Source organism: Mobula hypostoma, chromosome 5 (genome assembly GCF_963921235.1).
Source record: "Mobula hypostoma chromosome 5, sMobHyp1.1, whole genome shotgun sequence".
Classification (NCBI taxonomy): domain Eukaryota; kingdom Metazoa; phylum Chordata; class Chondrichthyes; order Myliobatiformes; family Myliobatidae; genus Mobula; species Mobula hypostoma.
In genome coordinates this window covers 117,990,819-118,008,301 of record NC_086101.1, presented here as the reverse complement: position 1 = coordinate 118,008,301, position 17,483 = coordinate 117,990,819, and the positions used below count along the sequence as shown (strand labels likewise).

Sequence of the window (17,483 nt, the reverse complement as noted above, 5' to 3'; positions counted from 1 at the left end):
GCACCATAAAAAGCATTGTATCCAGATGTAACACGGCTTGGTTTGCCAACTGCTCTGTCAACACCACAAGAAACTGCAGAGAGTTGTGGGCACAGCTCAGTCCATCACGCAAACCAGCCTCCCTTCCAAGGACTCCATCTACACTTCTCCCTGCCTCAGGAAAGCAAGCAATATAATCAGGACTCCCTTCCCCAAATCCCAGATATGCTCTCTTCTTCTCCTCATCTCCCATTGGACAGAAGATATAAAAGTTTGAGAGCACAAGTGCCAAACTCAAGGACATCTTTTATCCCACTGTTGGACTTTTGATGGATTTCACATAGTGTAAAAGGTTAACTCTATCTCATCTCCCAATCGATCTCACCATGACCACTGCACTCTCTTTGAGACTGTAACACACTATTCTGCATTCTGTTTCTCTATATACCACTTCATGTTTAGAATGATCTTTATGGAAGGCAAACAAACAAAAGCCTTTCATCTTCAGTATTGTGCAAAAGTTCGAGGCACATGTAAAAAAAATTCTGTTAAGTGTAGATGCTTTCGAAATGAAATAAAAAAGTTTCTAAATTTCAAAGTATTTTACTACAAAGAGCAACAAACAGTGGAAAAAAAAGTAAATCAAATCAATATTTGTGATCACCCTTTGCCTTTAAAGCTGCATCAATTCTCTAAGGTACACTGTCATGCAATTTTATGAGAGAAAAGAGAAAAAAAATTGGCGGGTAGATTGTTCCAAACATCTTGGAGAACTTGCCACAAGTCCTCCTCATGTTCCCCTTAAACAGTTCACCTTTCCCCTTTAACATATGATCTCAATGGAAAAAGACTGCTTGTAGTTACCCTATCTATATCCCTCATAATTTTGTATACCTCTGTCAAATCTCCCCTCAATGTTCAAACTTTCCCTATAACTCAGGTCCTCAAGACCCGGCAACATCCTTGCAAATTTTCTCTGCACTATTCAAATCTTATTTACATACATGTAGGTGACAAAAACTGACACAATACTCCAAATTAGGCTTCACCAATGTCTTATACAATTTCAACATAACATCCTTTATGTTTTCAACTTACTGTAACAACTTCAAAAGGTGAATTATCTTAATAGAGAAAGGGACTGCTGATAGGTGAAGTTCAGAGTAACCTTGCTGTTCTGGTGTATGAATTCACAAGCTATCGGGAATATCTAACAAACAGTTAAGCAAAACCCATGTTGGATTGTATTGCATAAGAGTAGGAGTTTAAATAGCTTTTTTTAATTGCGTAGGAGAGTTGGTGAGGTCACACCTGGAGTGCTGTGCATTCTTTTGCTTACCAACCACCACCCCCACTTTGCAAGCAGGCCGAAGGAGATTCACCAGGCTAATTGCTGAGACCATAGGGTTGTCTTATCAAGAGAGGCTGGACAGTTTGGGGGGGGTGGTGCGGGGATTGCTGGGGTGGCCGGAAGGGCCAATTCTATACATACATGTATAGAATTGTATCTTATTAAATAAATAAATCCTGCTATTTTATTGTGTTCCTGTGCGTTGACAGCCATATCACCTGGGCACTATTTACTTGATATCTCTCCATTTCTGCAACTTGCATTAGTTTTCTCAACTTGGCAGCTCATCAACTTGAAGTCTTGACTCTTTTCTCCCTTCGCAGATGTCGCCTGACCTGCTGTATCTTTGTAATACTCTTTCGCTCTCTCCGCAGATGCTACCTGACTTGCTGTGTGTTTGTACCATCACAATTAAGAGAAAATCAGCAGATGCTGGAAACCTAAGCAAAACACTAAATGCTGGAGGAACTCAGCAGGCCAGGTAGCATCTATGGAAAAGAGCATGGTTGACATTTTGGGTGAAAACCTTTCATCAGGACTGGAGAAAATAAGGTGAGGAGTCAGAATTAGAAGGCAGGGGGAGGGGAGAAAGAAACACAAGGTGATATATGAAATTGGTGGGTGAGGGGAAGACGGGTGAAGTAAAGTGCTGGGAAGTTGATTGGTGAAAGAGACACAGGGCTGGAGAAGGGGGGATTCTGATACTAGAGGACTGAAGGCCATGGATGAAAGAAAAGGGGGAGGGGCAGCAGAGGGAGGTAAGGCGATAAGGTGAAAGAGGGTAAAGGGAATGGAGAATGATGAACAGTGGGCGGGGGGTAAGGACAATTACAAGAAGTTCAAGAAATTGATGTTCATGCCATCAGGTTGGAGGCTACCCAGATGGAATACAAGGTGTCGTTCCTCCAACCTGAGTGTGGCATCATTGTAACAGTAGAGAAGGCTGACATGAGGGAATGGGAAGTGGAATTAAATGGCTGGCCACTGGGAGATCATGCTTTTTCTAGTGGATGGTGCAAAAGCTGCTTCGCCGAGTACCTATGCTCTGTCAGTATGTACGATGCACCAGTATGTACCTTCCATCACACATTTACAGAAGTTTGCCAAGACTTTTGATGACATGCTGAATCTCCACAGACTCCTGAGGAAGTAGAGGCACTGTTGTGCTTTCTTCGCTACTATATTTATATGGGTGCAGGATAGGTCTTCTGAGATAGTGACACCCAGGAATTTAAAGTTACTGATCCTCTCCACCTCTGATCTTCCGATGATTACTGGCTCATGGACCTCTGGTTTCCCTCTCCTGAAATCTACTATCAGGTCCTTGATCTTACTGACACTGAGTGAGAGGTGGTTGTTAATACACCACTCAGCCATTTTTCAATCTCCCTCTTGTATGCTGATTCATCACCACCTGATTCAGCCCACAACAGTGGTGTCATCAGTGAACTTGTATATGGAACTGTACTTAGCCACACAGCCTTAGGTGGAAAGTGAGTACAACAGGGGGCTAAGCACACATCCCTGCGGTGCTCCTGTGCTGATGGAGATTGTGAATGAGATGTTTTTGCCAATCCAAACTGATTGGGGTCTGCAAGTAAGGAAATCCAGGATCCACTTGCACAAGGGGGTATTGAGGCCCAGGTCTTGGAGCTTATTAGTTTAGAGGATGATGGTGTTAAATGTCGAGCTGTATTTGATAAACAGCGCCTTGATGTATGCATCTTTACTATCCAGATGTTCTGGGATTGTGTGAAGAACCATTCAGATATCTACTGTAGACCTGTTGCTTTCGTAGGCAAACTGGAGCAGGTCCAAGTCGCCATTCAGACAGGAGCTGCCTTTCAAAACACTTCATCATTGTGGATGCAAGTACCACTGGGCATTGTCATTTAGACAGATTACCACACTCTCCTTGGGCACCAGTACAACTGAAGCCTGCTTTAAGCAACTGAGTACCACACACTGCCGGAGCAAGAGAGTGAAGATATCTGTGAATACACCAGCCAGCTAGTTGGCACGGGTCTTAGCAGTACTTGGCCAGGTACTCTGTCCGAACCGGATGCTTTCCTTGAATTCACTCTCTTGAAGGCAACCCGCACATTATTTTCAGATACTAAGACCAAAGGATCATCAGGAGACATGAGGGTGCACGATGGTTCCTCCCTGTTCTGGTGATCAAAGTGAGCATAGAAGGCTTTGAGCTCATCTGGAAGGAAAGCTCTGCTGTCCTCTATGTTGCAAGATTTAGCTTTGTAGGACGTTATGGCATTCAAACCCTGCCACAGTTGTCGAGCATCCCTCGTTGATTCCAATCTAGTCCGGAATCTCCATTTCACCTGAGACATGGCTTCTGGAGATCATACCTGCACCTCTTGTACAATTCTTGATCTTGAGGCTTGAATGCCTTTGACCTGGCTTTCAGCAAATTCCAGATTTCATTGTTCATCCAGGGCTTTTGATTAGGAAAAGCCCTGAATGATTTTGTGGGGACACACTCATCCACAGCTGTTTTAATATTATCCCTTTCAACTCCATTTCATAGGACAGTACAGCACATTACGGGAAGGGAAAAGATTTAAAAGTGAGATGGGGACAGCGACTAGGGTTGGGGTCAAGACAGAACGTTTTTGCGGAGGAACAGTGACGGGGTGATGAGGGGTGCACCGGTGGGGACGGAAGGCCTGGGGTGAGGGCAGAGTGATGTGGGCCTTGTTGGGGCTACTCTACCCCCAACCAACCGGTTGCATCCCACCCCGCCCTCCTCCCCTCAATTTCCCCTTACCTTCTGATTCCTTGACCTTCTTTCCGCTGGACAACCTGCGCTGCCAGCCCCTGCTGGGTCCTCCAGCTGCCTCAACCCCAGTGCCTGTTGCCGGCCGGGACTCAGCGCTGACCAGCGACTTGGAGCAGCAGATGGAGATGGAGGAGGATGGACGCTCCTGCATTTGCTGGGTCTTCACTGTGGAGTGCGTTGTGATGCTGGCGGTGACACAGGCCTTGGACCTCAGGCTGTCATAGGCGGGAGGACGCCTGCACGCCCCCGGTAGGTAGGGCCAGAAGACGGCTGCAGGCGCTGGCAGGCCGGCGTGCTCCAGCAGCCCGTGGGCCATGGGCATTCGGCAAAGGCCAGACAGGGGCCGGGAGCCAGTGATACCCCTCCCTGCTGGGTGGAAGACGCTGGGCAGCTCCTTGTCGGTGGCCATCTTTGCCTCCCCAGGGATGTGGGCCAATAGTGGGTGGGCTGTCACCCTGACCGAGGAGCAGACGACACTGAGTGAGGCCATCTTGTCCCTGTCCACCTTGGGCGGGCCCAGGGCTTGTGACACTTGGGCCAGTGCTTTGGATGGTGTGCAGACCATGGTCTGGGAGTTGGGCAACTCCTTCTCGGGCCGGTACGGTGCTGATGCTTGCGGTGGCAATGGGGTCGAGTGGCTCCTCGCACGACCTGAGGGAAGCAGCTGACCTGAGGGGGGTCTGTCCTCCTTCTGGGGTCGTGGGGTCCCTGGGCTGGGAGGGGGTTCTCCGTGGGGTGGTGGGGGAGGAGGTGCCTCCGGGTAGACCTTCTGGCCGCCTCCACCTTGGGGGAAGGCGAGGAGGGGAGGACGGTGGAGTAGAAGGTTAGGGAAGGGGGGTGGGATCTCATATGGCGGACCCCGAGAGCCGGGTTGGTGGCTCTTGGACGCCCCGTGGCCGGCGTCTCCAGGAAGCCTGGGGGTTGTCTCAGAGTGCTTGCCCCACTTGGCCTCCCGTGGACCATCTTCAGCCAGTGGGTACTTCATCTCCTCGTAGATGGCTTCACTGTGCTCGGAGTCCTCATCGGCGGCCGCCGCCTGCTCCTTGAACACATCGCCCACCATTTCGATGTAGACGGGCTCCTCCTCCTCTTCCTCATCCTCGCCCCGCCTCTCCCCCTCCTCCTCCAAGCCACGCCGGGAATGGCCTCCCCTGGGGCAGACGCTGGCTGGTGCTGCCGTCCCCCGGCTGGGACATGCTTCGTCGAAGGACACGGAGAGCTGGGCACTGGGGCAGAACTTGGCCTTCAGTGGGAGGAGCCTCTGCCCAACACTGTCGCCTCCCTTGGCACCAGATCTTTGGGGAGCTGGAAGGGAAATTAAGAAAAGGTCACATTGGTGCCTGAGAGGTAAGAGACTGATCACTGATGCACACCGACTAGGAAGGGTGCCTCCTGTTACAGCAGAACACGATGGGCTGAACGGACACAAGATGTTAGATATGATTCACCTCACCTCCATTTCCTTCTCCCCATTATCCTGATTCCCAATGCCCTTCTTGTCAGATCCTACACTCTGTGTGGTAAACAGCCTCCCTTTCCTATCCCACTGCGCTAACATGAAAAATTAGTTTTCCCAATGTAGGAACGCCAATCCTCAGCACCAATGGAACATCAGATGTCAATTTGAATTCTTTGTCATGCAAACAAGTACAGTGAGGTACAGGTATAATTAAAAACCTCCCATGTGACAACATCACAAGCCCATACCTTTGGGCAACATGCAAAACATTAATTATAACACAAGGTGAAAAAACTGTTCAAAAGCATGGCCTTATTACAACAACCAAACGGCACAAAGAAAATCACGTCCATAATAATGCAAGAGATTTAAAAGGTGAAATAAGTGATTTCTAATATCAGGAATGCCAGGAGAACACGATATTGAGAATAGGATTGGATATTTACTGAGCAACGCACGTAAAATGCTGGAGGACCTCAGGAAGTCAGGTAGCATCTAAGGAGAGGAATATGGTGCATGTTCCTGAACCTGGTGGTGTGGGGTCTTGGGTTTCTGCATCTCATTTCTGATGGTAGCAGTAAGAAGAGGGCATAACCTGGATGGTGGGGATCTTTGATGACATATGCCATCTTCTTGAGGCAATGCCTCCTGTAGATGCTGTCAGTGGTGGGGAAGGACGTGCCTGAGATGCACCTCAATATCCTATTCTTCTGGCATTCCTAATGTACGGAATCACTTGCACTCCTGGTAAATCTCCTCTGCACCCTCTCTAAAGCATCCACATCCTTCCTATAATGAGGTGACCAGAAATCTCCTAGTTTTAGATTCTCTTGTATACCTAATAAAGTGGCCACTGAGCATATGTGTGTGGTCTTCTGGTGCTGTGTGATCAGATATGCTCTTTTGTACACCACTGTTGTTACGCGTGGTTATGAGTTACTGTTGCCTTCCTGTCAGCTTGAACCAGTCTGGCCATTCTCCTCTGATGTCTCTCATTAACAAGGCATTTTCACCCACTGAACTGCCACTCACTGGATGTTTTTAAAAAATTTTTCACACCATTCTAGGTAGATTAGGCAGAGTAATAGCCTGGCATGGATTAGATGGGCCAAAGTGCCTGTTCTGTGCTGTAGTGTTGTATGAGAATCAGTAGTGGGTAGGTTATTGGAAGGTATTCTAAGGGACTGGATATTTAAGTAGTTCAATAGACAGGGACTGATTAAGGATAGTCATCATAGCTTTGTGCTTGGTAGGTCATGCCTATCTATCTAGTACCTTGAGGAAGTTACCAGGAAAGTTGCTGAAGTTCTGTCTGCATGGACTTTAGTAAGGCCTTTGACAAGGTCCTGCACGGGAGGTTGGTCACGAAAGTTCAGTTGCTTGACATTTAGGATGAAGTAGTAAATTAGATTAAACATTCACTGCGCAAAGAGTGGTAGTAGATGGTTGCCTATCTGACTGGAAGCCTGAGACTAGTGGTGTGCCAGAGGGATCGGTGCTGGGTCCATTGTTGTTTGTCATCTACATCAATGATCTGGATGATAATGCAGTTAACTGAATCAGAAAATTTGCAGATGACACCAAGATTAGGGGTGTAGTGGACAGTGAGGAAGGCTACCATGGCTTGCAGTGGGACCTGGACCAGCTGGGAAAATGTGCTATAAATGGATGGCAGATGAAAGTCAATGTAGGCAAATGCAAGATATTGCACTTCAGCAGGACCAACCAGGGTAGGTACTTGGTTGGGAGGGGTATGGAGGCCTATAGTTCAAGTGCCGTTCGATGGGGCCAGGCAGAAGAAAAATTTGGCATGGACTAGACTGGCTGAAGGGCCCACAACCATACTGTAGTATTCTATGACTCTTTTCTCTAAACTCTGGAGACCGTTGTGCGTGAAAATCCCAGATACTCAAACCACCCCACCTGGCGGCAACAATCATTCCACGGTCAAAGTCACTTAGATCACATTTCTTTCCTCTTCTGACGCTTGGTCTGAACAACAAATGAACCTCTTGACCATATCTGCATGTTTTTATGTATTGAGTTGCTGCCACATGATTGGTTGATTAGATATTTGTATTAACGAGCAGCTTAATGTAACAAAGTGGCCACTGTGTGTCTTTCATGTTTCACATTCCCCTAGGTTAATATTGTCCCACTGTTGACATGATGGGATGGTTTGGTTCCTCCACATTCTCCTGTCTGTCTCTCTCTCTCTCTCTCTCACACACACACACACACACACACACACACACACACACACACACACACACACACACACACACACAAGGACAAGCTGCTCTGAAGTCTTCCTTTGTACTCAGTACTTACTTTTAATCTTGCAACCTCTCCAACATCTGAGAGTTGCCAGCGGCCTGGGCAGGGAACCCTAGAATTCCTTCCCAAAACCTCAGGACATTCCTCTTCCTCTTTGGGCCACACATTGAATTCCACCCCTTCCTGTGTGAAATATCCAAATATCTGGGTGGGCAGCTCAGTGTCAAGGTTGCATGTAAAACATTTGGGGTATTTACTGGATGGCGGTGGTGGGGGGGGGGGGTATTTGTTTACGCAAGTTGCTCTACCAGTCCTGGGAATGTAAGCTGGAGGGGGCTCTTTAGTGTACCTCCAACCATGCTGTCCCTACTGTTGTTCCCCCCCCCCGCTTTCAAAACGTGATTATTCAGTGATTACGGCATCACATAACGACAATACTTCAATATTCCACCATTCACACAAGTTAGAGTCACATCAAATTACAGCACTACCATCTCCATCCAGTACACACTCGAGCCTCTAGCACCTACTGGTCCAGGAAATCCCCCCCATGGATACCCCGTGCTCTTTCTCCATGGACACACAGGCATGGATGTCCATAACCCTGGAAGAGGGGCAGGCAATTGGCTTGGGTAAAACCCCCACTGCGCCTGGACTCGTGAATGGTCAATTTGCCTGGGCCCCAGAGAAACCGAACAGGCGATCCTTCGAGCAACCTACTCCTTTTTACTGAATGTCAGGAGCAAGGGGCTGAAGTGCAGCCTGATCTCGAGTAGCAGCCCCCTTCAAATTCTCAAATAGAGGCTGCAATCTCTCAGACTCTGTATATACAAGATACACTGACTTTTCCCAGCTGTAGAAATGGTAGGTGGCTGTGGAGTACATAAACTGGCTTAGAAATCCATTACACTGTCCTGCTCTAGGCAAGACTACCCCACCCCAGGTTACCAGTGTAAATGTCGGGTTGGGGGAGAACAGGGCTGAGGGAGCTTTACTCTGTTGTCCCTAACCTGGGAATGTGTGCTGGAATAGCACAGAGCAGGCTTTCCCAACATGGGAACCCTTGGTTAATGGTAGTGGTCCATGGCATAAAAAAGGTTGGGAAACCTGGTGTAGACAGAGCTTTACTCTCTTCCATACCAGACAATCTCTCCCCCCACCCCTTCCGTCAGACAGAAGATACAAAAGCCTGAAAGCAAGAACCACCAGGCTCAAGGATAGCTTCTACCTTGCTACTATAAAATGACGAAATGGACTTATTGTACAATAACATTAACTTGTTATCTCACAGTCTCTCTTGGCATGGACTTGAACCTTATTTATCTATCTGTACTGTACTTCCTCTGCAACCATAACACTTCATTCTGCATTCTGTTACTGTTTAACTTGCACTAGTTCACTGTACACTTGGAATGAAATAATTCTGTATGGATGACATACAAAACAAAGTTTTTCAGTGCATCTCAGTACATGTGACAATAACAAACCAATAACAACTGTAAACTACTCTGTGTCTGACCCTAGTAGTGTGTGATGAGATGGTGTAGGAGGAGCTTCACTCTGTGTCTGACCCTGGGAGTGTGTGCTGGGACAGTGTAGAGGGAGCTTCACTCCGTGTCTGACCCTGGGAGTGTGTGATGGGACAGTGTAGAGGGAGCTTCACTCTGTGTCTGACCCTGGGAGTGTGTGATGGGACAGTGTAGAGGGAGCTTCACTCTGTGTCTGACCCTGGGAGTGTGTGATGGGACAGTGTAGAGGGAGCTTCACTCTGTGTCTGACCCTGGGAGTGTGTGATGGGACAGTGTAGAGGGAGCTTCACTCTGTGTCTGACCCTGGGAGTGTGTGATGGGACAGTGTAGAGGGAGCTTCACTCTGTGTCTCACCCTAATAGTGTGTGATGGGACAGTGTAGAGGGAGCTTCAGTCTGTGTCTGACCCTGGGAATGTGTGATGGGACAGTGCAGAGGGAGCTTCAGTCTGTGTCTGACCTTGGGAGAGTGTGATAGGACAGTGTAAAACAGGGAGCTTCACTGTGGCTGACCTTGGGAGTGTGTGATGGGACAGTGTACAGGGAGCTTCACTGTGTCCAACCCTGTCGGCCTTTCTCACCTGTCTCACCATTCGGCCCGTCTCCTTCCCTGCTGGTGCTGTTCCTGCCTTCGCTGCACAGGCTGAGCTTGGTGCTGGGGTGGCGCCGGGGTTTGTCGGACTGTTTGCGGGTGCAGGGGTGCTCGCTGTTGTCCACACTGCCCACCGAGTGAAGGGACAGTGAGCGCGTGGTCATGCCACTGGCACACGGGTGGGGGCCATGCTCCTGGGAGGCAGGCATGGTCATGAAGCCCATGCGGAAGTGCTTGCGGAAGGAGGCCAAGTCCCGGACCCTGGCCAGACCCCCATCCTTGCAGATGCTTCAGTGGGAGGGGAGAGGGTTACAGAGTTGGGGAGGGGAGGAGAAATGGGGGGGGGAGGAGGAGGGGCAGAAGGGACAGACAGAGGGAGAACAGGAAGGACAGCAAGAGTAGAGATGAGGAGGAAGGGGGAGGCAAGGTGGGGAAAAGGGAAGGGGGACAGTGGAAGGGAGATGGGAAGTGGGGTTGGCCAAGGGAGGTGGGGAGGAGGGAGACGGGGAGGGATGGAGGGACGGTGTGTGGTGGGTGGGGAAAGGAACACACAATAAAGGACAGATGGGGGGGAAAAGAAGGGTTCAAGACGAGAGAATGGTTAGTTTAGACAGAGGAATGAATATACATCGGGTTTCCTCTTTCTAGAAACAACATTGTTTCAAAATTCTTCTTCTGATACCTGCTCTCGCACTGAGACCTCTCCACCACCACATTTCTTGCTGACAAGATAGAAGCAAGAAGCAGCCTATGAATACATTCCACCATTGGTTCAGTTGACAGCGGACCTGACAGCATCCAGCACGATCGTCATGTCTCAGTTCCCTCTGTGCCTGGAAAATTACTGATCTCCGGTTTGAATGACCTCAAGTTTTAATTGACTTGGATTATGAATTGAAATAACAAAAATAGGCAATTAAAAAAATGGTGCTTAGTACGGAAATTTCATGGTGATTTTCAAGATCAGCAGCCCAAAATCTATGAGATACATCTGAAAGCATTCAGGAGGCAAAATCTTTGTTGTCCAGTGATATCAACGAGATGTCCTGGTTTTCTATATTAAACCAAGCACAACATGGATAAATTCGTCGAACGACTGTGGTATGATATCCCCACCCTTGTGCTCAATTCCTCTTGTGACACCATGGAGATACAAGAAGCTGGAATCTTGAGCAACTCGCATGATAGGGGGACTCAGTTGGTCATCATCTCCTCTATTTGCATATTACCTCCCCCACCCCTCCAACCCAGATCCACCTGTCACGTAGAAAGCATTCCAACTGCTTCCATCCTGGCTGGTATGGAAATTCCCAATGCTCAGAAATAGAGGCTGTAGAGAACGGAAAAACCCAGTAAGTTCTATCCTGGGTACAGCTCTCTCCACTATCAAGGACATCTACAACAGGCGATATCTCAGGAAGGTGACATCCACCATCAGGGAACCCCCACCATCCAGGCTGCGCCCTCTCTTCAATGCTGTCATCATGCAGGAGCCTGAAGGCCCACACCTCAAGGTTCAACAATAGCTCCTTCCCCACCACCACCAGGTTCCTGAACCAATCTGAAAACCCCTAACCCTACTGCAGACTACTCAATTTTCTTTCTCTCTCTCTCCCCCCCTAATTGTGCAGCTGTAATGTTGATTTTGTTAGGTATTGAATGTCCATTTCCTTCCAAAGATGTTCCCTTTCCTGCTGAGTTCCTACAGCCTCTTGTGTGTTGCTCCTCTTGTGACAAAGTCTACCAGACCATTTGAATTCCTGTGCCCAATAAATGCAGTCTCCCAGGGGAAAGGACTGAGACTCCCATCCTAGTCCATTAGACCACAGGATAAGGATGCAGGCTGAGGCTGCTGTGTCAATGAAATTCACTCTGCTTTTCAATCATTGCTGTTTTTTTTGGCTTACAAACACATTTTCTCACCTTAATCCATTTTCTAGTCAAGAACCTGAAGTATACCTGATGACTTGGTTTCCATAGCCCTCTGGCAACAAATTCTAGATTGACTGCCTTCTGGCTGAAGAAATTCCTCCTCATCTCAATTTCATGATGTCACAGGAATATCCCTTTAATCTGAGGCTGTGCCCTTGGCGCCTCTACTCTCCTACTGATGGAAATATCCTCTCCTCATCCACTCTATTCAGGTCTTTTATGTATCCAGTAGCTGAACTCAGGTGAGTACAGGCCCAGTGACATTAGATAGGGGTTCCCAACCTGGGGTCCACAGACCCCTTGCTTAATGACATTGGTCCATGGCATAAAAAAGGTTGGGAACCCCTTCACTAGAGCAACACACTCAAATGTTAGAGGAACTCAGCAAGTCAGGCACCTCATATGGAAATGAATAAACAGTCGACATTTCGAGCCGAGACCCTGTGCCGAAGACAACAAATACTTCTGATACATTAACCCTTTCATCACTGGGATCATTCTTCTGAACCTCCTCTGGAGTTGCATGCAAATATCTGCCCTCCCTCAGAGAAATCTACAGACAGTCTGAAGATCATTTTTGTGAACCTCCTCTAGAGTAATTATACAAATATCTGCCCTTCACCCTCAGAGAAATCTACAGACAGTCTGAAGTCTTAAATTCCTGCTTGATTCAAGGTATCGATGCACTCACTGGGATCTCTCAGTTCCTCTCTGCCAGGATGCAATATGTCTCCGTGCCTCTCTGTCAGAGAGGCATGTGTCCCCCAAAATCTCTTCAATGTAAGGAGTTGGGTGGATAAAGGATGGGTATATTTGCACTTCCAGAATGCATTTCTTAAGATCATCATTATTGCTATGTGCTGTGTGGTACTGATGTGAGCAATCATGGTCTTATCCATGACCATGATTGTTCTTGGCAAATTTTTTTTTTTTTTCTTTTTCTTTTTAAATCTTTTTATTGAGTAAGTATACAAAAAAGGTAAGCCATATAAACATTAATACAATGTTAAAGTATAATAAAATTCCAAAAGATATCAATACCAAAAAAAATACTACAAACAATGTAATTTAAACATAAGAAACCAAGATAACATAATAGTATACTAAATTTTATATATATCAATGGAAAAAAAAAGAAAAAAAAACCCCCAAAAAAAACCCACCGTGCAACTAACTAAAAGCAAGGCAAAGCAATGGGCTAACTTGAAACCAAACAGAGTTAAACTTAAAATCACGTCCTCAATCCCGACCTCCATTAAAAACAGTGAAAAAAAACAAGAAGGGTAAATATTACATTAAATGAAAATATCGAATAAAAGGTCCCCAAATCTGTTCAAATTTAAGGCAAATTTTTCTACAAAAGTGGTTTGCCATTGCCTTCTTCTGGGCAATGTTTTTACAAGATGGGTGAACCCAGCCATTATCAATACTCTTCAGAGATTATCCATCTGTCGACAGTGGTCGCATAACCAGGAGTTGTGATATGCACCAGCTGCTCATATGACCATCCACCACCTGCTCCCATGGCTTCTTGTGACCCTGATCAGGGCACTAAGCAGGGTGACCTGCAGGCTAGCGGAGAGAAGGAGCGCCTTACACCTCCTTTGGTAGAGATGCACCTCCACCCACATTGGGATGATTGATTAACTAATGGAATACAGAGGGTTAGGATCAATCATGATGGCACAGTGGGAAATGACACTGCCTTACACTTCAGAGACCTGGGTTCAATTCTGACCTCTGGGGTGTCAGTCTGTCCTCTTGAGTTTTCATTTTGGTTTTTTCCCACATGCCAATGATGTGTATCGGTGGGTTATCTGGTCAAAGGTAGAATCTGGAGAGAACCCCGTATGAACGCACACATCTCTGGAGCAGAGGGAAAGGGAAACCCTAATCAATGTAACAATCTCTGAGGTAGGGGATAAAGGGAGACCACAGTCATTGTACAGATCTCAAGGGAGAGGGATATCTCAGTTAGTGCACACTTCTGAGGGAGAGAGAAAAGGGGACCAGTCAGTACAGATCTCTGAGGTAGAGGAGAACCCAGTCAATGTACAGATCTCTCCAAGAGTGAGGGATACCACAGTCAGTGTACAGATCTCTCCGAGATAGAGAGTACACAATCAACGTACAGATCACACTGAGAGAGGGGGATACCCCAGTCAGTGTACAAATCTCTCACAGCGAGAGAGAAAGAGACCATAGTCAGTGTTCAGATCTCTGAGAGAGAGAAATCCCAGTCAATGTATAGGTCTGTGTGATAGTATGACCCCAGTCAGTGTGCAGATCTCTGTAGGGCAAGAAGGATGCCCCTGTCAGTGCACAGATCTGAGGCAGAGGGATGCCCCAGTCCATGATCAGCTCTCTCTGAAGGAGAGAGAGAGAGACAGAGACAGAGACAGTCAGTTAACAGATCTCTTTAACTAAGAGGAATACTCCAGTCAGTGTGCAGATCTCTTGGAGGGTGAGAAAGACCCCAGTCAGTGTATAGATCTTTCCAAGGCAGAGCTCAGATACCATATTTTATTTTATTGATATATGCAGCAGGGAACAGGCCCTTCACACTCAACAAGCCATAAAGTCCAGCAACCCTCCTATTTAACCCTCAGCCTAATCACAAGACAATTTACAATGACCAGGCAACCTTCTAACCTTTGCTGGACTGTAGGAGGAAACTGGAGCACCCAGAGGAAACCTACACAGTCACGGGGAGAATGTACAAACTCTTTACAGGCGGCGTCAGACTTGATCTCTGAACTTCAATTGCCTGAGCTCAGTATCGTCTTGCTAACTACTACCATGGTGCCCCAATATCTCACTGAATGATGAAGTCCTTTGTTTCTTTAGCAACTATCCATCTATTTAACATCTGAGCATCACAGGCTGTGATCGCCATCACTAGGGATGAAGTAGCTGACTTAACGCCTGGTCCCTGGTCGCTCTGGTCTGCTCCACACTGTGGGACAGAGGCCTACATAAAGCACACAGACTCTTCTAAGGCCCCTGTCTCATGGGAAAACCAAGATGGGCATTGAACAGCTCCTGGGAAAGAAAGGAATGAAGCAGGAGGCAGAGAGGAGACTTGAACCAATAACGAGCGAGGGATATTACCAGACAAAGAAGAATAGAGCGAGTCATTCCAGTTGGGATTGAAGAGATGTTGCTCATGCTTGGAACATTTCTATCAGCTTAGAGCCCCAATCTGGAGAAAGAATTAAAACTTCATGGAGAGATATACAGCATGGAAACAGGCCCTTCAGCCCAAAGGGTCCATGCAGACCCACTTACACTAATCCTGTTTTATCTGCCCCAGCTTCAAATCAATTCCCAGAATATCTCCCCAGATTGTAGTTCTCACCCACACACTGCGGAGGTGGTGGTGGGGGGGCAACTGAATAGCAGCCTACGTGTTTTTGGGGGGTCGGAGGAAACGGAAGCAGCTGGGGAAAACACGTGAAAATTACAAATAAACACTCACGCACATTGACAGTGCTGAAGGTCAGGATTGAACCCAGTCATAGTCATACTTTATTGATCCTGAGGGAAATTGGGTTTCATTACAGTTGCACCAACCAAGAATAGAGTATAAATATAGCAATATAAAACCATAAAAAATTAAATAATAATATGCAAATTATGCCAGAAAGTAAGTCCAGGACCAGCCTATTGGCTCAGGGTGTCTGACCCTCCAAGGGAGGAGTTGTAAAGTTTGATGGCCACAGGCAGCAATGACTTCCTATGACGCTCTGTGTTGCATCTCGGTGGAATGAGTCTCTGGCTGAATGTACTCCTGTGCCCACCCAGTACATTATGTAGTGGAAGGGAGACATTGTCCAAGATGGCATGCAACTTGGACAGCATCCTCTTTTCAGATACCACCGTCAGAGAGTCTGGAGCATTGAGACAGCGCTCTACCCACTGCACTGATATCCTGGGAGGGGAAGACAATATGCTGGGATTTGAGCAAGATTTCATTTTGAACCCGAGTTCGATTTTTGGCTGATATCTGGGAAGGTTAGGTCTTGGATCTCCTCCAAGAGCACTGCAACCTTGCCTTAGTGTTTGGTGACTTGCGTGCCTCAATGACCCGGAGAGCTATGATGTCTGGAGTCAGGGCCTAGAACTTTACCTCTTGGTAGGGTCACCCATGTCAAACAGGTCAAAGGGTAGAGGCCAGACTAAGAGTGGTTCAAGGGCTCAGCTCAGGGCTAACAACCCTGAGCGGTTAAAAAAAATGTTACAAAAACAGCAGTGAAGAATCCTTCTACATCAATGATGGAAGACCTTCATTGCTGCCCTAAATGCCAGAGGTATAACAGGCAGTTGGTAAGCAAGGTCTCAGATCTGAGGGGGTTGTGGACTGGCCCAGAGAGACACTTCCTGACCAGAAGAACCATTGGGAAGGACAGGCATAGAGAGTTAGAGAGTGTTAAAGGGAAGATTATAGGGCGGAACAGATAGAACAGAACATACATGAGTACATGAAAGAGACAAGCAGCGACACACACACACACACACACACACACACACACACACACACACAGAGGGAGGGGCAGGCAGAGGGGGTGATTACTCAACTTCCTAAATCAAAGTATGAGTACAGCACACGGGACGTTATGTTGAAGTTGTATAAGATATTGGTGAGGCCTAATTTGGAGTAATGTGTGAAGTTTTGGTCACCTACCTACAGGAATAATGTAAACAAGGTTGAAAGAATACAGAGAAAATTTACAAGGATGTTGCTGGATCTGGAGGACCTGAGTTACAAGGAAAGATTGAATAGATTAGGACAGTACTCCTTGGTATGTAGAAGGCTGAGAGGAGATTTGATAAAAGTATACAAAATTATGATGGATATAGATAGGGTAAATACAAGCAGGCTTTTTCCACTGAGGTTGAGAGGGACTACAACCAGAGGTCATGGATTAAGGGAGAAAGGTGAAAAGCTTAATGGGAACAGGAGGGGAAACTACTTCTCTCAGAGGGTGGTGAGAGTGCGGAATGAGCTGCCAGCACAAGAGGAGCATGCAAGCTCGGGTTCAATGTTTAAGAGATGCTTGGATAGGTACATGGATGGTAGGGGTATGGAGGACTATGGTGCCTGTGCAGGTATGATGGGACTAGGCAGTTTAAATGGTTCAGCACAGACTAGGTGGGCCAAAGGGCCTGTTTTTCTGCTGTAGTTTTCTAGACTCTATGGATTGAAGAAGCCATAGCCGATTTCTCTTCTGTCAGAGAAACAATGCACCAGATAGTTACCTGGGTTGAAAACAGGATTCACAGATAGCAACACAGTGGGTAGAGGTGCTGCCTTCCAACTCCATCACTCTGGGGTCAATGCTGACCTCCAGCATTGTCTGCGTGGAGTTTCCACGGTCTTCTTGTGACTGCCCATAACACTCTGGTTCCCTCATATCCCAACCACATGCGGGGTCAGTGGGTTAATCATCTGCTGTAAATTGCTCCTCAGAGCGACGGTGTGGGAGAGAAGAGAGATGATAGTAATAAAATAGGATCAGAGTGACCGATAGCTCACACAGACTTGGTGGGCCAAAGAGCCTGCTTCTAA

At 47.1% G+C, this 17,483-nt stretch overlaps 1 protein-coding gene across 1 annotated transcript in view; it reads right to left on the bottom strand.

Annotated features, from left to right (window-relative positions):
• LOC134346962 (neuronal tyrosine-phosphorylated phosphoinositide-3-kinase adapter 1) overlaps positions 1-17,483 on the bottom strand; it is a 47,877-nt gene that overhangs the window by 14,034 nt on the left and 16,360 nt on the right. Inside the window, exons 3-4 of the mRNA XM_063048866.1 lie at positions 9,972-10,270; positions 4,116-5,432 (exon numbers count right to left, since the gene is read on the bottom strand). Coding sequence (XP_062904936.1) covers positions 4,116-5,432; positions 9,972-10,270 — 1,616 coding nt within the window. The remainder of the gene's footprint in view (positions 1-4,115; positions 5,433-9,971; positions 10,271-17,483) is intronic.